The sequence below is a fragment of the Cololabis saira genome, chromosome 10 (genome assembly GCF_033807715.1).
Source record: "Cololabis saira isolate AMF1-May2022 chromosome 10, fColSai1.1, whole genome shotgun sequence".
Taxonomy (NCBI): Eukaryota; Metazoa; Chordata; class Actinopteri; order Beloniformes; family Belonidae; genus Cololabis; species Cololabis saira.
In genome coordinates, this window is record NC_084596.1 from 45,082,618 (window position 1) to 45,110,382 (window position 27,765).

The 27,765-nt window shown below is 46.4% G+C and overlaps 2 protein-coding genes across 2 annotated transcripts; one reads left to right on the plus strand and one right to left on the minus strand.

Annotated features, from left to right (window-relative positions):
* Positions 1 to 2,328: 2,328 nt before the first annotated feature.
* LOC133452126 (SH2 domain-containing protein 1A-like) lies at positions 2,329 to 5,179 on the plus strand. The gene is made up of 4 exons (XM_061731340.1): positions 2,329 to 2,522; positions 3,961 to 4,021; positions 4,101 to 4,236; positions 5,030 to 5,179. The coding sequence occupies exons 1-4, from the start codon at positions 2,371 to 2,373 to the stop codon at positions 5,071 to 5,073; spliced, it is 393 nt and encodes a 130-aa protein (XP_061587324.1). The 5' UTR covers positions 2,329 to 2,370; the 3' UTR covers positions 5,074 to 5,179.
* A 4,916-nt stretch (positions 5,180 to 10,095) lies between these two features.
* LOC133452269 (interleukin-5 receptor subunit alpha-like) lies at positions 10,096 to 22,969 on the minus strand. The gene is made up of 9 exons (XM_061731491.1): positions 22,663 to 22,969; positions 22,564 to 22,607; positions 21,579 to 21,727; positions 19,251 to 19,426; positions 17,904 to 18,037; positions 16,932 to 17,073; positions 16,747 to 16,852; positions 10,923 to 11,004; positions 10,096 to 10,813 (listed from the first exon to the last, which is right to left on the minus strand). Exons 1-9 carry the CDS (start codon positions 22,967 to 22,969, stop codon positions 10,736 to 10,738), a joined length of 1,218 nt encoding a protein of 405 aa, XP_061587475.1. The 3' UTR covers positions 10,096 to 10,735.
* Positions 22,970 to 27,765: the final 4,796 nt, after the last annotated feature.

Genomic DNA, 27,765 nt, shown 5'->3' on the forward strand with positions numbered 1-27,765 from the left:
TTAATTCAAAATGGCTGACTTCCTGTTTGGTTTCGGCCATGGCGCCAAGAGACCTTTCTTTAAGTTACGACATGATACAGATGTGTAGGGATTTTCGTGCATGTTCCTCAAACTGTATTGTGGGGCTTGAGGCACAAAGTTTTCTAGGGGGCGCTTGTCAGATTAATCAAAGATTTGAACAAGTTTGTCATTATGAAACTACCAGAATCAGAATTTAGGCCTATTAAGGTCAGCTTATTAAGCTGACTGCTGGTTGTCACATTCTTATCACATGTTAACAGATCAGGGCAGCCCTTCCTGTGTTCCGTTAAGGGTTTGGGCTATCCTGGGACAACTGTCCCATTGTATTTTTAAGGTTTAAGGAGTTTTTGTCAGGGGGGTCGACTGACAGCCGTCTCATTGTCTTTAAGGGTTAGTTGGACCATCTGATGACAAGACCATTTGAGGTTTCTTAAAAGGATGTCTGTTGATCTGCATACCACAAGATAAGTTGCTTATTAACTGAAAAGTCATAGGTGTGACCTTTTTAACCATCATCTGATACCATGTCTGTTCTCCATCTGTTCATTGTCCATTATCTATACCAAATATGGTCTTTCCTGTCACCCTTGCTGAATAAAAGCGCCAGGCTGCAGGGAGAATTTGAGGTGGGCCGTGTTGCCTTGAAGCTCCTCAGACTTCTCCCCAAAGCTTCTGCAGAGGCGCCTTGAAAATCATTCCACAGTCTCTGTGTCTTTCCTTAGTTATGAATTTATGTTATGATGATTTAGGAACCTAACACGCTGTTGAGCCATTAGGCCACGCCCATTAATGCAAACCATTAAATATCAAATATTTCGCCAGGCCTGGCTTGCGTGCAAAATTTGGTGACTTTAGGGGGGCAAAAAGGCCCTCATTTCGTCTGAAAAATCAAAATGAGAAAAATTTAAAACAAGAAAAAAAAAATTCCTACAGATACAATAGGGCCTTCGCACTGTAAGTGCTCAGGCCCTAATATTCCCAATAAAAACAAAACTGATTTCTTATTAATGTCTCTTCTTCAAAGTAAATGTCTGTCATGATACATTGATTTTTCTTTTTTACCATGTGAACATCCTTGATAGCATCAAATCCGACCACAGCTGTGTCTGTTGTTTGGTGCTGGCGGGGAGACGGATGCTCGTGCGTCTGAACCTTTTACAGTGTTTGATGTCCTGCAGCAGTTCATCTCTCTCTGACTCACCCGGCTCCTCACTGCATCACCATCATGGTCCACCCCACTGTTTATCACATACTTCAGTTTTATCTTAAAGCTTAAAATGAGTTAAGAAGTAATTAATTTCATTTCATTTTATTCCTTATTTTCATTCAAAAAATAAAAAAAACAATTCAATACAAATACAAACACAAATGTTCATAAATTGTGAATGAAAAGGGAACAGAAAGAAGAAGAATCTTATTTAATCTGCCCCTTTTTCCCAAGAAATACATTCACAAATAACTTTTTAAAATTTAAAAAACAACAACTAAGTAAATAAAAAACTAAAATAAAATAAAATTACCGCCGGCTATGGGTATGTCAATCAAACTTAACTAACATATTTCATTATATTTACTTAACATACAGGCTTTAATTGTTCTTTTGAATGTAATGTTTGATTTGTATTCTTTGTTTTCTTTATTCAGATTGTTCCATGAACTGATTCCTTTCACAGAAACACAACGTTCCATCAATTTAGTCCTGAATCTTGTTTTTTTTTTTTTTTTTTTTTAATCTCTGTTCCTTTTAAGTTATACTTGCTTTCTCTTTTTGAAATCTTTTCTGAATGTGGATTGGTAAAGTTTTCTTATGAGCTTTAAACATAATTTGCAGAATACTATAATCTACTAATTCATGAAATTTCAACAATTGTAACTGAAGGAATAATGGATTTGTTGGATCTCTATATCGTTTTCTACTGATTATTCTTATGGCTCTTTTTTGCAAAATGAAAATTGACTGAATATAAATGTTTTACAGGCATTTCCCCAAACTTCAACACAGTAGGTCAGGTATGGAACAATCAGAGTGTTATAGAAAATGTACAATGCTTTGTTGTCCAATGAATCCTTTACTTTGTGTAATCCTGGCTGGGGTGCATGCAATAGTTGACCTATTTATTCTTGGAGCTTTTTTCTTTTTCTACAGTTTGCAGAAACAATTCAAGATGAAAGAATTCATGCAAAACAAACCAAAACAACAAAGACCAGAGCGCAGTGCAGCATGACAGAAAGGTGTGAAAACCAGAAAGCCTTTTCCTGTATCTCAACCTTTGGGCTGGTTCTTGTGCTGCAGCAGCCTGCTGCAGCTCTTCTGACAGGACACGGATGAAGACTTGCCTCTGAGGCGACATGGAGAGCGAGGGGACGGCCGTGCGCTCCATCTACTACGGGAGGATTGGAAGCGAGGCCACGGAACGGCTGCTGGAGAGGTTTGGATGTGACGGCAGCTTTCTGCTGAGGGACAGCGAGACCGTAGCAGGAGCCTACTGTCTGTGTGTGAGGTGAGCATCAGCCGAGGCCTGCAGGCCTCGACCACAGGCTGTTCATCAGCTTCTGCTGCGCCTCGAGGCTCTTTCTGTTCACTCGTTATGAGAACGTGTTGTTCTTATGGCGCTTTTCCACTAGTACCTACTCTGCCCAACTCGACTCGACTTGCCCTCGTTTCTTTTCAACACCCAGATCAGAAGTAGGAGGTTGGAGAGAAGCTGCTGTGACGTATTTGATTGTGTGATCTAAAGGAAGAAGACAACAACACTAAAGATGTAGAACCTGGAGGAGATGATAGATGTGCTGCTGGGTCTGTGGCTTGTGTTCAATATCAAGTTAAAAAATGAGAGTGAGAGAAGCTTCAAGCGGCGACGCTTTTAGTTTTTTGTTTGTTTGTCTCGGCCACCGTAGAAAAGTCAGCTGGAGCCGTGAGCAGCTATGAAGAGACAGAGCTCCTGGTAGATCTGGTCGTTCCTTATCTCCGTCTAGATCTACAGTGGCCGAGACCCGCCATTGCTGAAAATAAAAGTAATGCTGCATGCTGAAACAAACGCTGCTGCAAATAAAATAAACGCTTAGCAAATAAAAGAAACGCTGCAAAAAAAAAGAAACGCCTCTGCAAATAAAAGAAACGCTGCAAATATGAAGAAACCCCGCTGCAAATAAAATAAACCCCGCTGCAAATAAAAAAAAAATGACGCAAATAAAAAAGCCACAACGGAAGTGAATTACCGGGGACTATTTTTGCCGATGCACCGGTGTTGCACATTAAAAATGACACGTAGCGACGTTGAACACTAACCTTTTCACTTATTTTCCCGTTCGTTGTTCTTCTTATTCCTCGCTCTTCTTATTTCTTCCTTTTCACTTACGTCCTCTTCGTCTTCTTCTTCTCCTCTCACGTAAAAAACACCGGTGCATCAGCAAAAATAGTCCCCGGTAATTCACTTCTGTTGTGGCTTTTTTATTTGCGTCGTTTTTTTTTTTATTTGCAGCAGCGTTTCTTTTATTTGCAAAGCGTTTATTTTATTTTCAGCAGCGTTTATTTTTATTTGCAGCGTTTCTTTAATTTTCAGCAATGGCGGGTCTCGGCCACCGTCTAGATCCCTTTTTAATTCTCTCCTCAGCACCAGGTTTATGAACATCTGCACCTCAAAGTTGGATCACCAAACTTAACTCTGTTACAATACTTATCACCAGACTTTTGCTGCCATTGCTGAATCCGTCAGAGTCTCTTTCTCTGATTTCCTCCTCCTGACTCAGACGTCTGACTCCAACCCCCCGACCAATCGGTGGCCTGTAGTGTGATGATGTCAGATACAGCCGACTAGTGGAAAAGAACCAAACCGAGTGGAGTCGAGTCGGGCTGAGTAGGTTCTAGTGGAAAAGCGCCATAAATCCCAGAAAACTTGTCTTTCTGTGTGATGACGTGTCATGACTTTTGTTTCACAGAAAAGCCCCGTTTGTGCACACCTACAGGCTAGTGCACGTCCCTGAGGGCTGGTACCTTCAGGTGGGTGAACATGTAAGTCACACACACAATCAATCACAACAGACATTCATGACTTTACAGGTGTGTTTGTGTGTTTTAGAGGGACTTACTGGTGAAGTTTGGCACCCTGGAGGCCCTGATAGAGCACTACAGATCAGGCAGAGTCCCTCACGTTGGCATCGTCCCCCTCACTGACCCACTGTACAAAACCCAAATACCAAACAGCTTCCATCACGGTACGACACACACACACACACACACACACACACACACACACACACACACACACACACACACACACACACACACACATACACATACACACTCAGTAAGATGTGTGAAGGTCCTATCTCACCGGAGACCTGTGAGCAGAGCTGGGTAGTAACGAGTTAAATTTACTCCGTTACATTTACTTGAGTAAGTTTTGGGAAATGTTGTACTTTTAGGAGTAGTTTTGAATCAATATACTTTTTACTTTTACTTGAGTAGATTTTTGAAGGAGAAACTGTTTCTCTTACTCCGCTACATTAGGCTACGTTGAGCTGTTTTCGCATGTTTTGTCACATTTACACAGACTCAAACACACACAGAGTTTCTATGAGTTCATGTGTGTTCTAGTTCTGCCTGGTTAAAAAAGAAAAGTACAAAGGCTTGAAATTTTGTGCTACTTGTGCTTAATTTATTTTTTTATTCTGTTATTATTTTATTTATTTTATTATCTATTAAAGTACTTGAATTTACCTTTAAGATTATTTTAATTTAAGCTATTTTTTATTAAAAATTATTTTATTATTTTATTGATTTATTTTGCCTGAAAATGATTATTTTGTACTTTTGTCTGTTTGAAAGGTTGTGTTAAAAAAAAAAAAAAAAAGTAATTATTTGGATGAGTACTTTTTACTTCTACTTGAGTAAAAAGTACAAATTCTGAAGTAACAGTACTTTTACTTGAGTACAATTTTTGGCTCCTCTACCCAGCTCTGCCTGTGAGGGGTCACTGATACCCCAGTTTTCCCTGTTTTCCACCAGAGCTTGTGTACATGGAGCTGAGCAGCAGCAGCTTTGCTCAGTGACGCCCTCTTCAGACCAGGAGGCCACGCAGCACTTCAGGGGGCGCGTCTACTTCCTTATTTATTTCATTGATCATCCGTATTTGGCAAAGGCTTGAATAAAGCGTCTGTGACACCAAGACTCTGGATTGTTTTTACTTTGTGCTTTTATGTGCGTGGGAGTTAGTTTTTCGTCTTAGATGCAGTGACAGATGTGGGATGATGGGCTCTTATCGTGCACCACAGCACTGTTGATGGGGCTTCCTCTCAGAGCGTCGTTCCTCGTTTGCGGTCTGTCGCCCTCTTTTTGTGCGTGAGAACGACAGTTTGACATAATCTGCAATTTCGGGTCACGTGAGAAATCTGTACATGTGGTAAGTACTTGAGTTGTAAAAAAAAAAAATCAGGGGGGATGGTGGATTTTATCATATGGGGACAGATCATTTGTGCTGATTACAGTTAATATAATATATTACAAATAATAGCAGTGACCAAAACAGCTGCAGAAATACTGCAGGAATGACATAGCAGCAGTTAAATGCAGCCTTCTGTAAGCTTTAAATATCCACTGGGCTTACATCAAATACATCAAAACACAACAATAAAAAACACTTTTCTGAACTTATCAATATGACTCTGTCCTTCACAGGATAAGTAACATGGATCACTGCAAAAACTCACAATCTTAACAAGAATATTTGTCTTATTTCTAGTTAAAATGTCTCATTTTAGTAAAGAAATCTCATTACACTTAAAACAAGACTCATCACTGGAAAAAACAACAATTTTCACCTGTTTCAAGCAGATGTTCACTTGAAATAAGTAGAAACATCATTTTCCTACTTATTTCAAGTGAAAGTTTACTTGAAACCGGTGAAAATTGTCAAATAAGTTATTTTTCTGGTGATGAATCTAAATGTTTAAATAGCAGTAAAACCACATTCATTGATGAAATGACATAAGGGATGGAAAGGGGGGATGGCAGTTTTACAGGGGGGATGATTTGGACCGTTTTTATTTCAGGGGGGATGCCATCCCCCCTCATCCCCCCTCAACTCCAGTACTGCATGTGGTTGATGCTGGTTTCATCTACTTCTTTTCCTCATCTTGATAAAGCCGCTGTCATGGCCGGATCCATCTGTGGGTCTGAGGCTGTGCAGCAGAACACAGCATGCACCAAACGCAGCTCATTAAATCACTTCTGGGCCCACTTATTGCAGCACGATGACTTTAATCCATCACTCTGAAACATTCAGTTCCAGAGGCTTGTAGCTGAACATGTTGGGACCAAAGACAACACATCAGGCTGGTCCAACCTGATCTCACAAAAATCTGTGAAATGCCCACGACCTCTCACCACTATTTTCCGTGGTATATACACGGAAAATGGTATAATTCCGTGTGAGCACCACGGATATTGTACCATGCAAAGTCAATGGGATCCGTTGTCGTGATATATACACGGATTATGACATTATTATTATTTATATATTATTCTTTGTTATAGTGGCTAAATTATGAGTTTTTGTCACGCAAGGTACTGTTTGTTACTGTCAGTTTGTAAAAGCATGTTTTTAACGCTGTTTTAGCAGTGTTTTATTGAGGTTTTAATGGGAGCACCACGGATATAGTACTATGCAAAGTCAATGGGATCCGTGGTCGTGATATAAACACGGATTATGACATTATTATTATTTATATATTATTCTTTTTAAAATGGCTAAATTATGAGTTTTTGTCGCGCAAGGTACTGTTTGTTACTGTCAGTTTGTAAAAGCATGTTTTTAACGCTGTTTTAGCAGTGTTTTATTGAGGTTTTAATGGGAGCACCACGGATATAGTACTATGCAAAGTCAATGGGATCTGTCACCCGATTTTACTGCTGTTATACCATTGAATGAAGGACAAAACGATCACAATCATCCCATTGATATGGGCCAGTAGGGCCCTACTCCACCTACTAGTAGGCGCAGGAGGCTGTTATCACCCCTTTCTATGGCTAACCCCATGTTATTAATGCTTGCTATGGAGCTCACACCTCATTATCGCCCCTTTCTATGGCTAACCCCATGTTATTAATGCTCAGTAGGCACAGAAGTTTTGTTATGAAGCTCACACCTCACCTCCCCTTTTTATGTATTTAGCTAGAATTTTAAAACCTGAACAATAGAATTCAACGTAAAATGCTGGATCTTGTCCATAAAAAAACAATACTTTTTGGAACATAGTGTAACAACCACAGATAAGATAAGGCCTTGCCTTGCCTTGTGTGCCTTAACACATCAGCATTTGGCCGACTCGTTAGTGCAGTTGACTGTGGTCTGGGAGACTGTGGTTCGAGACACGCTCTGGGCACGACTTTTTCGCCACAGTATTTTCCTCATTGTGTTATGGTTTTCTTTTAATATCTTTAACATTTCTAAACACAAAAACACGAAAGTGTCCTTGATAATTCAATAATACAATAGGTTCATATCAATGACATCCGTTTTAATTAGTTCTCCTTCGATTATGACATGTTATTAATACTCAGTAGGCACAGGAGGTTTGTTATGTATTGTTATAGGTTTGCCTATGAGGCCTATTTCGTGTCTATTTTTGCTCAGTTCACTAAAGCTTTGAGCTAGGAGGCTGAAATTCTAGACTCTGTATCAAGAGGTGACTCTCATCCACTGCGCCGAGTTTCAGATCTGTGTGACCTTCAGAAGTGTCAAAGGTCACCGCGTGTGTTGCTTTTCGGGCCTGCGAAGCCTATTTTGTGTCTTTTTTTGCATAGTTCACTAACGCTTTGAGCTAGGAGGCTGAAATTCTAGACTCTGTATCAGGAGGTGACTCTCATCCACTGTGCCGAGGTCCAGACCCGTGCGACCTTCGGAAGTGCCAAAGGTCACCGTGTGTGGTGCCTTTTTCAGGCCTTTTTGTGTGTTTTTTGAATAATTCACTAACGCTTTGAGCTGGGAGGCTGATTTTTGACTATGTTGCAATGCAGAAAGCCCTTTGCTAGGATATTTTGGTCCTGTGGCAGAGCTAGTTGGCGTTGCAGAGGGTTCACAGAGTTGAGACTTGGCAAGCCCAATCTAGGCCCCATATGGAGGCCACAGGTCAAGTTTTACTTGGTTTGGTCAAATGTTGTGGCAACGGTGTCCGTTCAAATGTTGGAAAAGGTGAAGTTTCAAAGCCCCGCCCATCGAAAAAAGTACAGGTCCGATCTGCACCAAACTAACTAACTCCTAGCTAAAAGGGTTAGTGAACTATGCAAAAAAAGACACAAAATAGGCCCTGTTCCATTAGTCAGGAGGCTCTCAGACCTATACGTTTCTACACCCTCCTAACCAGCCAAGACGTTTTGGAGGAAACACTGTTGCAGAAGCCATAGAAGTCTGAAGCTTTTACAAACTGACAGTAACAAACAGTACCTTGCGCAACAAAAACTCATAATTTAGCCACTATGACAAAGAATAATATGTAAATAATAATAATGTCATAATCCGTGTATATATCACAACCATGTATCCCATTGACTTCGCATAGTACTATATCCGTGGTGTTCCCATTAAAACCTCAATAAAACACTGCTAAAACAGCGTTAAAAACATGCTTTTACAAACTGACAGTAACAAACAGTATCTTGTGCGACAAAAACTCATAATTTAGCCACTATAATAAAGAATAATATATAAATAATAATAATGTCATAATCCGTGTATATATCACGACAACGGTATCCATTGATTCGCATTGTACTATATCCGTGGTGCTCCCATTTAAACCTCAATAAAACACTGCTAAAACAGCGTTTAAAACATGCTTTTACAAACTGACAGTAACAAACAGTACCCTGCGCATCAAAAATGTATAACTTAGCCACTATAATAAAGAATAATATATACATAATAATAATGTAATAATCCGTGTATATATCACGACCACGGATCCCATTAACTATATCCGTGGTGCTCCCATTAAAACCTCAATAAAACACTGCTAAAACAGCATTAAAAACATGCTTTTACAAACTGTGAGTAACAAACAGTACCTTGCGCAACAAAAACTCATAATTTAGCCACTATAACAAAGAATAATATATAAATAATAATAATGTCATAATCCGTGTATATATCCCGACAACGGATCCCCTTGACTTTGCATGGTACAATATCCGTGGTGCTCACACGGAATTATACCATTTTCCGTGTATATACCACGGAAAATAGTGGTGAGAGGTCGTGGGCATTTCACGGATTTTTGTGAGATCAGGTTGCATCAGGCTGGTCTCGGGCATGTTAATCAGGTACGTTTCAGACTGGCTCTCCTTTGCTGGTGGACCACAGTGCACTCCTGTCAGATGTTACTGGAACAAGGTGTACCAGAGAGAATATTTATGTTCTTAATTATGGTGAGTTTTTTTTTAATCTGAGTGAACTGCGTTGCAGCTTTGGTGTCAGATGTCTCGCCGTCATTGACTGACCTTTTTATGTAAAGCACCTTGAATGAAATGTGCTACACAAATAAACTTGCCTTGTCATTAACTTGACTTTTGAGCTGTTATTTAAGACCCAACAGACTGTATTCATCTTACTTTAGAGGCAAAATGTCTTGCTTTGATGGAAGTTGTATGACCGATGAGATGGGCTCTAGTTTGGAAGGATGATCCAAACTAGGTGAAGGGGATCAGATCCATTGTTTTCAGCAGAGCTAGCCTCATGCTGACTCCCTGAGCTGCTCTGGGAGTAGATCTGGGAGCTCCTAGAGCAGCTCTGATTGCAACCAGAGCTGCTCCTAGAGCTGCTCTAGGAGCTCCCAGAGCTGCTCCCAGATCTATGCCCAGAGCTGCTCTGATTGCAACCAGAGCTGCCCCTAGAGCTGCTGCCAGAGCTGCTCCCAGATCTACTCCTAGAGCAGCTCTGATTGCAATCAGAGCTGCTCCCAGATCTACTCCTAGAGCAGCTCTGATTGCAACCAGAGTCAGAGCTGCTCTGGTTGCAATCAGAGATGCTCTGGTTGCACTCAGAGATGCTCTGGTTGCAACCAAAGCTCCAATGGTGGTTGGAGTCAGTAGTCCTGGCACAAGTAACATATGAGGATGGATGGATGGATGGATGGATGGATGGATGGATGGATGGATGGATGGATGGATGGATGGATGGATGGATGGATGGATGGATGGATGGATGGATGGATGGATGGATGGATGGATGGATGGATGGATGGATGGATAGTGCTTCCATTGAACTGTTTCTAGTCCAGATGACACACACACACACTTAAAGAAAAGGACTCAATAACAGGCTGCTGTTGATGCTGTTTATGCTGTTGATGCTGTTGATGCTGTTGATGCTGTTGATGCTGTTTATGCTGTTGATGCTGTTTATGCTGTTGATGCTGTTGATGCTGTTGATGCTGTTGATGCTGCTGATGCTGTTTATGCTGTTTATGCTGTTGATGCTGTTGATGCTGTTGATGCTGTTTATGCTGTTGATGCTGTTTATGCTGTTGATGCTGCTAGGACACTGTTGACGTCCTAGAACATAGACTAGCTAGCACGCTAGATTTGTGGCCCAGAGGGTCTTGGGCTGGGAGGTGACAGAGACACTAACGTCTGCCACTCATCTATTGATAAGCTTGACACAAAAATGTCCCACTGTGCACAAATGGGTCCGTCCTCCGTACATGAAGCAGCACATCTCTATGGAGGGTTCTGATCTGCGTCCTCCACCTCTGTGATCTCCTCCTCTGACTTGACTGGCGGCGCAGGACGGAAGAACTGGCAACAGAGGAAAACAGCTTCTGCACAGATGTTTGTGGCTGCATGAGTTGTAACGCATGTGTTGTGTGCACGGCTTGCGTGCATGTGGATATGAACATGCACTTACATTTTGTGGATCACTTCTTTCTAGGAAATATTTGTACTTTGGAGGAGGGCGGGGGATCGGGGGAAACAGAACTTTAGACAACCTAAGATAAAACACACACACACACACAGTCAGGCTTCAGAAACAACTTCGCTGCACATCTTAAACTCACTTTGACACGTGGAAGGCTGATGAACTAAAGGAAGTGGACAGTGAGCCCATCCCTTCATTATCTGTTTTGTATTTCCTTTTTTTGAGGACTTCCTCTTTCTGGCCGTTTCAAAACTCTTCAAGAACAAATTCTAGCTGTGGTGTAAGGAAATTCAGAGTCGGAGTTCCTTTGTGGCTTTTCGGACAACAATAAGGTTGTTTGTGAATCTGACTACTACACCTACTTCTTCTTTCCCGCCTCCACCCTCTTCCCTTGTGACAGTTCACAGCCTCTGCTGACACCAGCGTCTTGTTTTTGTCCGCTCTGACACTCGTCAGCGATGCGTTTAAGACACAAACAAAGGTGAGCATGCTCCTCAGAGTCGGTTCAATGGGGAGGCTCACACAATTCTGCAAGAACGATAACACGGCTGTAACCCAGGCGTTTCCTGTTTTATCTCATGAGCATCTCTGCGCGGCGGTCCCTGGAACACGTGTTGTCTTCACGTCAGCTTCAGCTGCTCTGCAAACACCATGTTCTTGAGGGCTTTCTGGTCCACTTCATGGAATTCAATCAATTCAATTCAATTCAATTTTATTTATTTAGCATCTATTACAACAGAAGTTGTCTCTAGGATCTTTCCCAGAGCCGGAGGCCAGACTGGGCAGAGGAGGAAAAGAAAGAACAGACAGAGAGAATGAAGAACAGAAAAAGGAGAGGGGGCAGGCCAGGATGTCAGCAAGCACACAGCAGACATCCACACAGACAGGTGGAAGCAGCAGTGGGATGATCAGAGGGGGGACTGCAGGTCAGGATGCAGCTCCTGAAGCTCCGGCCTGCAAACATACACAAAAGAGAAAAAGGGGGGCCAGCACAAGAAACTACAAGAACGATGGACAAAAATGATGGCAATGAGATACTTATAATAAATAAAAAATGGAAGAGGGGAAGAGCAGAAGGGAAGAGGAGAAGAGAAGAAGGGTGAGTGGCACCGCCTAGTAGATCATGTCAGTGCCCCCCTGCAGTGTAGCTCTATAGCAGCATATCTAGGATGAAGCTCTAGTCTGGTCCTGCAGCTGCAGCTATGACAACTGACTCTAACACACTAGAGTTTACACTAACTACAGTTTTACTAAACACTAACTAGAGGTTTACTAAACACTAACTAGAGGTTTACTAACACTAACTAGAGGTTTACTACACACTAACTAGAGGTTTACTAACACTAACTAGAGGTTTACTAACATTAACTAGAGGTTTACTAAACACTAACAAGAGGTTTAACACACTACACTAGACTAGATTACTGTAATGTATTATTAATGTATTATTAGCAGGATATCCAAGTAATTCTCTGAACATCCTCCAGCTGATCCAAAATGCAGCAGCATGAGTGCTGACAGGAATCAGCAGGAGAGACCACGTCTCTCCAGTGTTAGCGTTGCTCCATTGGCTACCCGTAAAATTCAGAATCCAATTTAAAATGCTATTACTTGCGTATAAAGCCCAAAACGGCTTAGCTCCGCATTATTTGCAAGACCTGATAGTGCCTTATGTTCCTGGCAGAGCTCTCCGCTCTCAGAGTGCAGGTTTACTCGTAGTTCCTAGAGTATCTAAATGTAGATTTGGAGGGCGGGCGTTTTGCTATCGGCACCATTACTATGGAACCAACTTCCAATCTGGGTTAAGGAGGCTGACACCACCTCCACCTTTAAAACTAAACTTAAAACCTTTCTGTTTAGTAAAGCCTATAGTTAGTGTTAGTAAACCTCTAGCTGGTGTTGGTAAATCTCTAGGTAGTGTAAACTCTAGTGTTTTAGAGTCAGTAGTCATTGTTGCAGCTATAGAACAAGACTATAATAGTTAGTCTCAAATATAGCTTTGCGGTAGATATGCTGCTATAGGCCTATGCTGCAGGGGGGCACCGACATGATCCACTGGGCGGAGCCTCTCACCCTTCTTCTCCTCTCCTCTTCCCTTCCTCTCTTCTCCATTTCCATTTTTATTTATTATAAATATCTCATAGCTATCATTTTTGTCCATCGTTCCTGTAGTTTCTTGTCCTGGCCCCCCTTTTTTCTCTTTTGAGCATGTTTGCAGGTCGGAGCTTTGGGAGCTGCGTGCAAGTTTTCTTCCCTCCTAAAGGGGAGTTTTTCTTGCCACGGTTTGGCTTATGTCAGGGTTTGACACTTCCCCCCAGTGTTTGTAACTTTCAGTTCTGTCTTGCCCCGCCTGTGTCCCATCTGCCCTGATTGTGTCCACACCTGTGTCTCGTCTTGTCTCGTTATCCCCTCAGTATATCTTGTCTTGTCATTCCTTGGTTCCCTGTCGGTCCGTACTGGTTCTTCCCTCCATGTGCTCTGCGTCGTTTTTCCCTGTTCCTGGTTTTTGTTTATCCTGCTCTGCAGCGCCTTGTGTTTTGCCTTTTTTTGGATTAAACCCTTTTGTTTTTGAGAACTCCTGCATCTGGCCTCCCTCTCTCTCCCTGCACTTGGGTCCTTTACCAACCAAACCACGACAGAACGGACCGACCAACATGGACCCAGCGGGAGAGTATATTACTCTTTTTGAGTTCTTCCGCCGAGAGGCAGAGAAAAATGGGGACCCCTTTCTGGGAACCTGCCAGGCTCGAGGCGGGCCCGGGGGTTCTCAGCCCCAGGGGAAGCGACGGCGTCAGCGCCAGCCCCAGCCTGTTCCGGTGGGGGCCCTGGACGCACCTCTTCCTGTTCCCGAGGTGGTCCTGGACGCATCCCAGCCTGTTCCCCCCTTCTGGGGAACACGCCTGGCTCGAGGCGGGCCCGGGGGTTCTCAGCCCCAGGGGAAGCGACGGCGCCAGCGCCAGCCCCAGCCTGTTCCTGCTCCAGCGGTGGTCCTGGACGCATCGCCCCCTGTTCCTGCTTCAGCGGTGGTCCTGGACGCATCGCCCCCTGTTCCTGCTCCAGCGGTGGTCCTGGATGCATCGCCCCCTGTTCCTGCTCCAGCGGTGGTCCTGGACGCATCGCCCCCTGTTCCTGCTCCAGCGGTGGTCCTGGACGCATCGCTCCCTGTTCCTGCTCTAGCGGTGGTCCTGGACGCATCGCCCCCTGTTCCTGCTCCAGCGGTGGTCCTGGACGCTTCGCTCCCTGTTCCTGCTCTAGCGGTGGTCCTGGACGCATCGCTCCCTGTTCCTGCTCTAGCGGTGGTCCTGGACGCATCGCCCCCTGTTCCTGCTCCAGCGGTGGTCCTGGACGCATCGCTCCCTGTTCCTGCTCTAGCGGTGGTCCTGGACGCATCGCTCCCTGTTCCTGCTCTAGCGGTGGTCCTGGACGCATCGCTCCCTGTTCCTGCTCTAGCGGTGGTCCTGGACGCATCGACCCGTGTTCCCCCTCAGCCAGCTCCGAGGACCCGTGTTCCCCCTCAGCCAGCTCCGAGGACCCGTGCCCCCCCTCAGCCAGCTCCGAGGACCCGTGCCCCCCCTCAGCCAGCTCCTAGGACCCGTGCCCCCCCTCAGCCAGCTCCGAGGACCCGTGTTCCCCCCCAGCCCGCCCTGGATGTGGACTGTGGGGACATCTGGGATCTGTCCCTTGAGGGGGGGCCAGCGCCCCGGACCCGGGTACCCCCGCAGCCGGCACCTCGGACCCGGGTACCCCCGCAGCCGGCACCTCGGACCCGGGTACCCCCGCAGCCGGCACCTCGGACCCGGGTACCCCCGCAGCCAGCGCCACGGACCCGGGTCCCCACTCGGGCAGCTCCGGGGATCCTCTGCCCCCCGACGCCGGCTCCCCGCATCCTGTCTGCTCCTGTTCCGGTTCCCCGCATCCTGTCTGCTCCTGTTCCGGTTCCCCGCATCCTGTCTGCTCCTGTTCCGGTTCCCCGCATCCTGTCTGCTCCTGTTCCGGTTCCCCGCATCCTGTCTGCTCCTGTTCCGGTTCCCCGCATCCTGTCTGCTCCTGTTCCGGTTCCCCGCATCCTGTCTGCTCCTGTTCCGGTTCCCCGCATCCTGTCTGCTCCTGTTCCGGTTCCCCGCCTCCTGTCAGCCCCTGTTCCGGTTCCCCGCCTCCTGTCAGCGCCTGTTCCGGTTCCCCGCCTCCTGTCAGCCCCTGTTCCGGTTCCCCGCCTCCTGTCAGCCCCGACTCCGGATCCTGAGGCGGTCCCGCAGCCCTCTGTTCCTGAGGCGGTCCCGCAGCCCTCTGTGCCTGAGGCGGTCCCGCAGCCCTCTGTGCCTGAGGCGGTCCCGCAGCCCTCTGTGCCTGAGGCGGTCCCGCAGCCCTCTGTTCCTGAGGCGGTCCCACAGCCCTCTGTTCCTGAGGCGGTCCCGCAGCCCTCTGTTCCTGAGGCGGTCCCGCAGCCCTCTGTTCCTGAGGCGGTCCCGCAGCCCTCTGTTCCTGAGGCGGTCCCGCAGCCCTCTGTTCCTGAGGCGGTCCCGCAGCCCTCGGTTCCTGAGGCGGTCCCGCAGCCCTCGGTTCCTGAGGCGGTCCCGCAGCCCCGTCAGGTTCCCGAGCCCCGTCAGGTTCCCGAGCCCTGTCAAGTCCCCGAGCCACGCCAAGAATCCCCGTCACGCCCCCCGCCAAGACCCAGGCCTAGGCCTCGGGGACGCCCCCCCGAGCGGTCTCGCTGGTCTGCCCAGTCCCGAGGTCGGCCCCCGGAACTTTGGCCGTGTGTGGCCTGGGCCCTCCTCCAGGCCCCCTCCGCCCACCCTGGGTTAGGACTCTGGGGACATCTGGGATCTGTCCCTTGAGGGGGGGGTACTGTCAGGGTTTGACACTTCCCCCCAGTGTTTGTAACTTTCAGTTCTGTCTTGCCCCGCCTGTGTCCCATCTGCCCTGATTGTGTCCACACCTGTGTCTCGTCTTGTCTCGTTATCCCCTCAGTATATCTTGTCTTGTCATTCCTTGGTTCCCTGTCGGTCCGTACTGGTTCTTCCCTCCATGTGCTCTGCGTCGTTTTTCCCTGTTCCTGGTTTTTGTTTATCCTGCTCTGCAGCGCCTTGTGTTTTGCCTTTTTTTGGATTAAACCCTTTTGTTTTTGAGAACTCCTGCATCTGGCCTCCCTCTCTCTCCCTGCACTTGGGTCCTTTACCAACCAAACCACGACAGCTTAAGGTTTTTCTCCCACTAGGGGAGTTTTTACCTGCCATTGTTTATGTAATAATTGCTCGGGGGTTTATGTTCATGTTCTGGGTCTCTGGAAAGCGTCTAGAGACAAAATCTGTTGTATTAGACGCTATACAAATAAAATTAAATTGAATTGAATTTAAGACCAAGAGACCCGAGTCCTCACTGAGACTAGGAGACCCGAGTCCTCACTAAGACCAGGAGACCCGAGTCCTCACTAAGACCAGGAGACCCGAGTCCTCACTAAGACCAGGAGACCCGAGTCCTCACTAAGACCAGGAGACCCGAGTCCTCACTAAGACCAGGAGACCCGAGTCCTCACTAAGACCAGGAGACCCGAGTCCTCACTAAGACCAGGAGACCCGACCTGAAACTCTCAGCTGCTTTAAGTCAAAGTTGAAAACATTTTTATTTACTGCTGCATTTCAGTAATCTCCCACAATGCACTGCAACCTTTATTTCTTGCATCTCATTTGTTTTATTCTTTTTAACTGTCTTTTTAAACTCTTTTTAAACTCTTACTTTTTAATACATAAAAAAACCTTTGTATGCTCTCTGAATCGTCTTGAACATGAAATGTGCTCCACTAATCATCGCCTACCTCTGATGGCGCACCAGTAGCAGCACGGCCAGGAGGATCATGGGTACTCCGAGAGAGATCAGGACGATCACCAGAGGGTCAAGCATGTAATGGGACGGTTCCAGCACTGGAAACACACACACACACACACAGCAGGTTCAGCCAGCCTGCAGGGAACACCAAGGAGTCGTCCAACCAGAGCTCACCAGCAGTGGGACTCCACTCGCTCCAGTGCAGAGGTCCGTAGCAGACGTCCACTAACTTCGTCCTCACTCTGACGCGGTAGGTGCGGTAAGGATCTGCAATTGGGACTTCGTGGTATTCCCGGTCCTTCACGGTTACCAGGTCCTGTTGAGACAGATTCCAGAGGAAAACTCACTGAAGCTGTGCCCACGCTGGACTTCAGACGCCACCGGGCTTCAGCCACCCATGTGCAGTTTTTTTCTTTATTCTTTATTTCATTCATTAAAAGAAAAACAAAACAGTTCAATATAATTACAACAAATCTCTTTCCTTGAATGAAAGGGAACAGAAAGAAGCCTATTTTATCTGTCCCTTTTCCCTAACTAGAGGAAATCAAATTTCAATGAATGTAATTATAAAAAGACAAAAACAAATTACAAATTACGCAATTTAATAAAAAACCCTTTTCAATAAACTTCATTTAAAAAAAAAAACTACAACAAAGTTATAAAATAAACATAGATAGTCGTATTCTTTTTTGATTCAAAACCCCCCTAACTTAACAATTATGATATTTCTTCATCAAACTGGATTGTATTATTATTTAAAATGTAATGTTTGATTTGCATTCTTTGGCTTCTGTATCTAGATTGTTCCATAAACCGATACCTTTTAAAGAAACACAATGTTTTAAGTTATACTTATTTTCTCTTTTTTCAATCTTTTTCTGTATAATGATTGGCAAAATTTTCTTATGAGTTTTCCACATAATTTGCAGAATTCTGTGGTCCACTAATTCAAGAAATTTCCACAGTTTTAACTGAAGGAATAATGGATTTGAAGGATGACTATACTGTTTTCTACTAATTATTCTTATGGCTTTTTTTTGTAAAAAGGAAAATAGACTCAGTATGCATGGGTTCAACTCATCTGGCTACAGCGGACCGCAGTTTTCAGAGCTGATCAGCCAGACCATCCACTCAGACGTGTCCTACCGGGGCCCCCAGGTCCAGCTGGTACTGGAAACATGCAGATCTCGTGGTTAATTTGGTGTGAGGCCGGTCCCATCGTACGAAGAGGCTCCCGTCTTTGACTGATGCAGAGATGTTTCCTGGTGGGGGGAGCAGCCCTGAGACACAACACACACCATCAGTTACCATCACAATCTGCATGAAATACAACATCAACTATTCAGGAAGTTTGGAGGGAAACCCAATTGGTTTTCTATTGTGTCAGAGCCCCGATGCATGGAACCTCTCAAAGTGAGACACACAAGTGCAAAGACCGCCAGCATCAACAGCGTTGTTGGTGTCACTACACAACCTTGACGTTAGGGACATTAGTTCCACGCCACAGCCCGAGCCAAGTTCCACGCCAAGGCCCAAGCCTAAGCCTTGAGGACGGCCTTCCGAACTGTTTTGCCGGTCTGCCCGGCCCCGAGGACGGCCTTCCGAACTGTTTCGCCGGTCTGCCCGGCCCCGAGGGCGACCCCCCGAACTGTCTCGCCGGTCTGCCCGGCCCCGAGGGCGACCCCCCGAACTGTCTCGCCGGTCTGCCCGGCCCCGAGGGCGACCCCCCGAACTGTCTCGCCGGTCTGCCCGGTCCCGAGGACGGCCCCCGGAACTTTGGCCGTGTGTTGGCCTGGGCCCTCCTCTGGGCCCCCTCTGCCCGCACTGGGTTGGGTTTTCATTGGGACATCTGGGATCTGTCCCTTGAGGGGGGGGGGTTATGTCAGAGTTTGACATTTCCCCCAGTTTGTGTTTCTGTTCTGTTCCGCCTCTCTTCCATCTGCCCTGATTGTTCACACCTGTGTCTCGTTATCCCCTGTGTATATCTGGTCTTGTCTTTCCCTTCTCCCTGTCGGTCCGTACTGTTTGCTCCCTCCATGTTCTCCCGTAGTTTTTTGGATTCCTGTTTTGTTCTGCCCTGTGATCCTGCTCTGCAGCATTTTTTGGTTTTTGGTTTTGTTAAATAAACCCTGTTTTTGCCAACTCCTGCCTCCTGCTCTCCTGCATTTGGGTCCTCAACAACCATACCGTGACATAATGAATGTGCAGCATCTTCTCACTTCCCCTCTGTTTGGTCTGATGTTCTATCTCAGATGCATAAAACTATCCAGACAACGCTTGTTTTCATGCTGAACTACTTGCTTAATGCCCTCCATTTATTTTACTCACCATTGGACAGGAAGAGCTGAGACATTATCTGCTGAGTTAACATCCAAACAGTTTACGTTGGTAATTAAACGTATTATTCTGTCGCTCGATATGTCCCCTGAGATGAAGATAATGGATATCTTATCTCACATAGTGTGCAGTAACTAGTGTGTGTTGCATTCTTACTCTGGGTGTCCACGCTGAAGACGTGGGTGTGGGCTGTCCACTCGTCTCCCAGCGTCATGTTGAACCGGACAATCGTAAAGTCCATCTTGTCCTCGCTGAGTGGCCAAGACGCAGATCCAACTGTGTCCACAGACGGCTGTTTAAGAGAGTCGAGGGTGGTCTCGCCATCACAGATGCTGCAGGAGGAGACAGAAGAGTGAGACCTGGACCTGTTCCTGTACGTCCCTTACAGGTACAAATGACTAAGATGTTGTTGGACCGGTTCACAGAGACGAGGACCGCCACAGAGCCGGCCCAAGGCCTAAGTGAACTAAGCAGCTGCTTAGGGCCCCGTGACCACTAGGGGGCGCCCAAGAGTTAAACAAAATAACATTATTTTCACATAAAGATACATATTGACAAGGTACTGTTTATCTAAGCCAGTGTTTCTCAATCCTGGTCCTCGTGGGCCCCTGTCCTGCATGTTTTAGATGTTTCCCTGCTTCAGCACACCGTGATACAAGTACCTGTGTCATCAACAGAGTTGTGCAGACCTTGGTGACAAGCTAATTAGGACCTTTAATTAGAATCAGGTGTGTTGATGCAAGGAAACATCTAAAACATGCAGGAAAGGGGCCCACGAGGACCAGGATTGAGAAACACTGATCTAAGCTGAGTGATTTTAATTCTAGTTCTAGTTTTTGTAGTACTTTGTTGTTGCACTTAATTGTTGTTGTTCCACTTCAAATTATTGCTGCACATTGCTGTTGCAGTTTATTTAAAACCAAAAATAAAGTAGATAACGTGTTTACAGTAAATGGTTTATAAATGATCTATTGGATTATTTTGTTTCTTTTAGTAGGCCTACACTGTAGATGACACTCAGTATCACACTTAGTACTATATCACTTTAAATATTAAGTGTAAATCAACCCGAGGCCGCTCTTGTAGCTGAATTTGTTCCCATTTCAGATTAAAGGTATAGTCCTTGATTTTGGAGAGCTAGCAAGATTTGAAAGTGGCACCTCCTCTAAGCCCCGCCCCCTCCTCCCCCTCCCGTCAGCGCTCCGTCCAAAGCCACGCCCCCACAAACTTTGGGGAACGCGCATTTGCAGGAGTCGAGTTTTCCAGGACGTTTTGGACAGCACATTTTCAACAAAACTACCCCATGTCTCATTCCCCTGTAAGTGAGGCTGGTTTTAGGGAGGGGCAGGGGGGGGCTGCGTCCTTTTTTATAATTTTATTTTTTTATAAATATAAAAAAATATCACAGAATATCTGTACCCATTCTGATTGGGTGGGCACTGCGCATCATTTTTAGACACAACAATGAACGCATACCGCAAAAGTTGTGTCTCGGCGGAGGGACCCGACATCCCAGCAAAATGAGCACAGAGAAGTTCAGAAGAGCAGACAGAGCACACACTGAAGGCTGATTTATGGTTCCGCGTTACACCAACGCAGAATGGTGCGCGTCGTCGCGTAACCTACGGCGTAGGCTACGGCGTAGCCCTACGGCGTACACTGGGACACTCTGAGGAGGACTCGTGGGAAGCGGACACGGGGGCTGGAAGCAGAGAGACGTGAGGAGTGCGCGCGTGCCGGGACTTAAAATGAAGACATCTGATTGGTTCTTTCCCCCCTGCAAATCCTCTGGTCCTCTGACCAATCCGTGCCATTCGGTGCGCAAAAAACAGATTGGTCAGAGTTTTTACAGGATTAAAGCTGTCAGAGAGGTCGGATTTTTTTCTTTCCTTTTTCTGAAAACATTATTCACTGGCTACTCTCAGGATGGAAGGACCATTTCACCCAGTCTAACAATAAATGTTTTTGAATACGATTACAGACTATACCTTTAAGAACCATAGATGGTAAAAACCTGCCAGGCTGACAGTAGGATGATGGAAACAACACTGCTGCAACTGTGCAGCTGTTTGACCTTTGACCTGTTGCTTCTCTGTGTGGCCAGTAGGGGCAGTTGCTGACTTTATAAATATTAATTGAAAGATTTTTATGCAAGTTTGTTAATCTGTTGTTGCTTCCATGGTCTTAATCACTGTGGATTACAATCTAACTACAACAAAAAGTTCTTACATCTAGTTTTACAAGTGTATTTGTAATGACAGGGAAGAACATGAAATAAGTTTATAGTGGGTGTGTGAATGATCAATAATCAGTATTATTGGCAGAAATAAAGGGGCCCCAAAATCTAATTGTGCTTATGGCCCGTGGGGGCTTTGGCTGGCCCTGCCCGGCACGTCCATCTACAGCCTGACTTCCACTTCTCTTTAATGGGCTTTTTAACATAGTTAAAGTACAGCAAAGGTGAACAGAGGTACATCAGCATACCTGATAGCCACGGAGAGCTGAGTGTCCTCCGGCAGGGGGGGGAAGGACCAGGAGCAGTTGAGGGTGTTGGTGCGGTACAGCAGGCAGACGAGGTGCTCCTCTACATCCAGCTGGTAATCGTCTAAGCCGTCAGAGTTCTGCACAAGGATCTGCACGAGTGGCGAGTGTTAACGGCAGATCGGAGCACACGTTTAGCGGGACAAGTTTCTTGTCTTGGGGGGTCCACAGGAAGCTAGGAGAAGTCAATGGGCCTTTTCCACTAGTACCTACTCTGCGCGCCTCTACCCGCCACGCCCCCGTCTTGCGCTTCTCCACTACGGGTCGAGGCGGGTGGAGCCGTGCCGAGTACTTTTTCTGTACCTATTCTGCCGAGGTTCTAAGCGGCTGAGTCGGCCCTGTATCTGACGTCATCACACTACACGCCACTGATTGGTTGGGGGGCGGGGCCGTCAGACATTTGAATCAGGAAGCGGGAGTCAGTGCGAGAGCAGCCCACGGCTTCCTCATTTTATCCAACAGGCAATGGCAGCGCAAAAGTCTGTTTCGCGATCCAACTCTGAGGTGCAGATGTTCATAAACCTGGTGGCTGAGGAGAGAATTAAAAAGGGATGTAGACGGAGATAAGGAACGACCAGATCTACCAGGAGCTCGGTCACTTCTCAGCCGCTCGCGGCTCCAGCTGAAGCCTGATTTATGGTTCCGCGTTACACCAATGCAGAGCCTACGGCGTAGGGTACACGGCGACGCGCACCAAGTACCCTACGCCGTAGGCTACGTCCTGATTTGACGCAGAACCATAAATCAGGCTTTATTTCTCATCAGCGCCGACGAACAAAATACAAAAAAAAACGTTGCCCACTTCTCACCTGGGTGTCGAAAAACAAACAAGGACAAAGCAGGTGGAGGCGGTACGAGGCGTGACGAGCCGTCCCGAGTAGGGGCGCGCTGAGTAGGTACTAGTCGAAAAGGGCCATAAGATTCTTACCTCGTCTGGCTCCTTTTCCACAAGACAAATGCTGCCTTCGGTTTCTGTCAGGAAAGGAAAACACTGGTACTGCTGTAGCGATGCTCATGGATCGCCTGCGGTGCAGCGGCGGTGCAGCGGCGGGGCAGCGGCGGCGCGGGGGCGGGGCAGCGGCGGCGCAGCGGCGGCGCAGCGGCGGCGCGGGGGCGGGGCAGCGGCGGCGCAGCGGCGGCGGCGCGGGGGCGGGGCAGCGGCGGCGCGGGGGCGGGGCAGCGGCGGGGCAGCGGCGGTGCAGCGGCGGCGCGGCGGCGGCGCGGCGGCGGCGCGGCGGCGGCGCAGCGGCGGCACAGCGGCGGCGCAGCGGCGGCGCAGCGGCGGCGCAGCGGCGGCGCAGCGGCGGCGCAGCGGTGGTGCAGGCACTCAACATCATCCGTCATTATTTCCAGTCACTGACTTTTCCACTTTGTTTAAGAATCTTGCAGAAATTAATGTCTCTAAACAACAGTAAAGGGAAGCAGACTTACAGACTTACTGATTCTGACTTTTAGCACCATTGTCATATTTTTTTTTTTTTTAATCAAAAACTAATACGACTATCTGTGTATGACGAGCACAGATAGTAGGGGTGTAACGGTACATGTATTTGTATTGAACCGTTCGGTATAGCGTGTTCGGTTCGGAACGGAGGCGTACCGAACGAGTTTCCACACGGACATATTAAGTAGCGGACCGCAAGTTGTGGAGCAGAGCGCTGCTGCAGCTGCAGCAGGCAGTTGCGCTCACACCGAGAAACAACAAGCAACAGTTGTAGCCGACGTCATGGCTAATGCCGCTAGTATTGGCAATAACCCATGCTTATTAATCACAAAACACAGGTTAAACATCATGACCAAATCTGCTCCAACCCGATGGGTCAGTATCAGCGCAGACAGACTGCAGCTTCGCCTGAATTATGGTTCCGCGTTAAAACGACGGCGTAGCCGACGGCGTAAGGTCGCGGTGCGGTGAGCGTCGCCACGTATCTTACGCCGTCGTTTCTGCGTTGGTGTGACGCGGAACCATAAATCAGCCACCGGGAGCAAAGGCAGAACGCAGGGTGATAAATGTTATTTAATCTGAGCAACAACTTTAAACTGTTCAGTGTTGCAACTGTTCAATTTTGCACATCAGGGAGATATTTTTTTTAAAGTCTGAGCCAATGTTATTTTGTGTGTGTGTAATAAAAAACTAGCACGTTTATATTTTGCATTTTGTTTTCTTACTGTACCGAAAATGAACCGAACCGTGACCTCCAAACCGAGGTACGTACCGAACCGAGATTTTTGTGTACTGTTACACCCCTAACAGATAGACAAGCTATTTTGTGTTATTTTATAACTTTGTTGTAGTTTTGTTTTTGTTTTTTATTTGTTGTTTATTTTTAATTCCGTTTATTGGAAAGTGTTTTTTTAAATTGCGTAATTTGTGATTTTTTTTTGTTTATTATTACATTACAGTAATTGAAATTTGATTTCTTAGGAAAAAGGGACTTTCTGTTCCCTTTCATTCAAGGAAAGAGATTTGTTGTAATTATATTGAACTGTTTTGTTTTTCTTTTAATGAATGAAATAAAGAAGAAAGAAGAAAGAAAAAGAAGATCAGTACAAGATATTCTCTTCATAACCTGAGTGTGTGCGTGCGTGTGTGCGTGCGTGTGTGCGTGTGCGTGCGTGCGTGCGTGCGTGCGTGCGTGCGTGCGTGCGTGCGTGCGTGCGTGCGTGCGTGCGTGCGTGCGTGCGTGCGTGCGTGCGTGCGTGCGTGCGTGCGTGCGTGCGTGCGTGAAAGGTCACTCACCATGGTGTTGGATCCACAGGACCAGGAACATGGACCAGAGTACCCGGGCAGCTGGAGAGAGCTTCATAACCGACCTACCGGTGGTGAAGACATGCACACATTTACCCAGGATGCCTTGCTCCGTAACTACAGAACCATAAGACCAGACTCTGGTCTTCAGACAGCATCATGGATTGTCTGATGTTTTCTCACTTCCCCTTTTCTAAGTTAGTTCAGAGAGACTTCCTGTAAGTGGGGATGTCGTAGACGTCGTTAAACTGCCAGGCTCTTTCTGCCAGATAGTTTGGGTCAATCGTACTTTTCAACCGAGAAGGCAGAAAGAAGGAGTTGCTGCTCCTTGTTTACAGGCAGATGTACTAACAAACTGCACAAAAACGCGTCTCCCTAAGCTCCTTTCTCATCAAACAGTCCATAAATGACGAAGGATTTGTGTTGAAGCGCTCTGCCAGTGATCAATATGCTGTCATTTTGAGTAGAAATAGTAGGAAAGCGTTACCCTGCTGCTCCCCTGCTGCTCTGCCGCTGCTCTGCCGCTGCTTCAGGGCAGACTGACATGTCTGAGGAAAGATGAAGTCACACACCGCAGAGAGCTTCAGGAAGCTGGGGGGGGGTTCTTCTGCACATGCACGTTCAACGTGTTCACCTGGACTTCTTATCAAACTGCATACAACCATTCATGATCAACGCAGTAAAAAACCCCATCTGTCCACATCTGTTTGTGTCTGTTGTGGAAAGAAGAATCTAAAACCTCCGTAGAAGCGTTTTGCCCAATCGAGGTGACTACAGTCAGACTGAAACTCTTAAATAAATAAATAAAGACCCAGACAGTCTCCAGAGAGTCTCCAGAGAGTCTCCAGAGAGTCTCGGGTCTAGCTTTTTTGTAGAAAACACACTGTGTCAGACAGCTGAACACAAACTGCACAGGTACAATACCGGTCTGACCTTAGTGCACTCAACACGACCTCTCAGGGGGGGCGGGGCTCTTCCAGCATACTTACTCATGCAACACCAAGGGACACGTGCAGATTACTGTCCTGATGAATAACGTCAACAATGAAACAGGTTTGAAGTGGATAAAAAGCATGCTAGCGTGTTGTGCTCACAAAACACCCTCAAGGCACCGAGGAGGAACCAAAACCAGCACCATTTATCTCCACGGCCACCAGAAGACTAGCATCAAACCCCAAAAGTCCAGGAGTCGGGAGAAGATATCCTGGTACTAACTACAATTATGGTCAGACACAACCACAGGAGGGGGAACCCAGAACCCCCAACTACACTTATGGTCAGGTGCCAACCTCAGAACCCCCAACTACACTTATGGATATGTGCAACCCCAGGAGGGGGAACCCAGAACCACCAACTACACTTACGCTCAGATACAACCCCAGGAGGGGGAACCCAGAACCACCAACTACACTTACGGTCAGGTGAAATCCCATGAGGGGAACCCAGAACCACCAACTACACTTACGCTCAGATACAACCCCAGGAGGGGGAACCCAGAACCACCAACTACCAAACAAAGAATACAACGCAGTAAAAGTGTTAACCTGTTCTGGGAGGTGAGGAACTACACCTCTGTGTTTGGGAGTTGAAACTTTTGGGTCTGGCAGATGTCAGGAAGAGAGCCTTGCTGACTGCATTGGGCCAACAGTTGACTTGTCCCCGGTAGAGGACCATCGCTTCAGCACTCAAAGACTTGTTGAACAATGTCTCTGACTGGTGGCACCAGTTTGGGGTGTGGCCCTTCGAAGAAAAGTGAAAGCTGTTGTAGCTGCAAAAGGGGAACCTGTTCAAGCTTAAAGTTCTCCTGTTTGCATGCAACGCTCACTCAAAGCAGCCAAAACCGGTTAAAACTGCTTGTTCAGCTTCTGGTCTGGAAGCTTTAAAACAAGCTGAGTCACTGAACTAATCGTGTGGAGGAGGATGATTTCTCCATGAATGTTGCTTCCTTTGTCTTGTTTTGTGTAAACCTTTATTTCTCCTTCACAGCAGGAGGACAAGGGTGACGGGGTTTGGACTTCCAGCTAGGGCGATCGCCTGACGGGACATTCCCAGCCGGAAGCAAGCCCGGCACACCAGGGCCGAGAGGGAAATCATGTCTCTCTGGTTCAGAAACTGTTCGTTCTCCTCCCAGTAGGTTCTCTCCCTGCCAAAATTCGTGACTCCCCTTCTTTGGACAGTTTCAAAGCACAACTAAAAACTCACCCTTTCACCCTGGCCTTTCGCCATTAAGTGGTTCCCTCCCCTGTTGTTTTGTCCCGGTTGTGTTTTTGTTTTGTTTGTTCTTTTCCTGTTTTCTTTTCCTGTAAAGCGACCTTGGGTTCCTTGAAAAGCACTATATACTGTAAGTGCAAGAAATATATTATTATTAGTAGTAGTAGGTTCAATTCAATTCAGTTTTATTTATATAGCGGCTATTACAACAGAAGTTGTCTCTAGGATTTTTCCAGAGACCCAGAACATAAACCCCCGAGCATTTATTACATAAACAATGGCAGGTAGAAACTCCCCTAGTGGGAGAAAAACCTTAAGCCAAACAGTGGCAAGAAAAACTCCCCTTTAGGAGGAAGAAACCTGGACCAGGACCTGGATCATAAGGGGGGACCCTCCTGCTGGAGACCAGGCTGGACAGAGCAGGAAAAGAGAGAACAGACAGAGAGAATGAAGAACAGAGAAAGGAGAGGGGGCAGGCCAGGACGTCAGCAAGCACACAGCAGACATCCACACAGGCAGGTGGAAGCAGCAGTGGGATGATCAGAGGGGGGACTGCAGGTCAGCATGCATCTCCTGAAGCTCCGGCCTGCAAACATACACAAAAAAGGGGGCCAGCACAACAAATTTCTCCAAAAAATATTTCAAAAAGATATTTCAAAATGTAATATCAAAATGCCTGTTTTTATGACGCTCTTTTGTAACGTATACACTTCGTGTGAAAATTTCAAAACTTCCCCACTTGGACTTAATTACTGACAACTGGCTGGCCATTTAAAGAAAAATCAAACTTCCTCTATTCTGATGTTTGCTCCCCACTTTCTCTGAGTTGGCAGTTTTTCGGAAGACTTGGTGATGTGAACGATGACCTTCTTTAAACTGTGGTCTCGTGACGCTGGTGCTTCTTCAGACGGAGGTGGCTCAGCTCTCCTGCATCATTTTCTTCGCTCTGCTTCATGCAAAGTGTCCCAAGAGAAACATTTAACTATGAACAATAAGAATACAAATATTATACCAATTATACTGTGTAGCTGGCTTTAGAAAAATTTAATGTGTGCAGTCGAAGAAAATCCAAGACTTTCAGTTGAAGTTTCTTCTATATTTTTAGTTGGTCGAAAAACAATATATATCCCCCATCACAAAAAATAAGAAAAATAGAGAAACATATTTTCT

Coding starts and splice junctions, on each gene's coding strand:
- LOC133452126 (XM_061731340.1), top strand. CDS start 2,371: ATGGAGAGCGAGGGGACGGCCGTGCGCTCCATCTACTACGGGAGGATT. Junction 2,523..3,960: donor GCCTACTGTCTGTGTGTGAG/GTGAGCATCAGC, acceptor TTTGTTTCACAG/AAAAGCCCCGTTTGTGCACA. Junction 4,237..5,029: donor ACCAAACAGCTTCCATCACG/GTACGACACACA, acceptor GTTTTCCACCAG/AGCTTGTGTACATGGAGCTG.
- LOC133452269 (XM_061731491.1), bottom strand. CDS start 22,969: ATGTTGAGTGCCTGCACCACCGCTGCGCCGCCGCTGCGCCGCCGCTGC. Junction 19,427..21,578: donor CAGCTCTCCGTGGCTATCAG/GTATGCTGATGT, acceptor CTCCTCCTGCAG/CATCTGTGATGGCGAGACCA. Junction 11,005..16,746: donor CTACTGGTGCGCCATCAGAG/GTAGGCGATGAT, acceptor GTTTTATCTTAG/GTTGTCTAAAGTTCTGTTTC.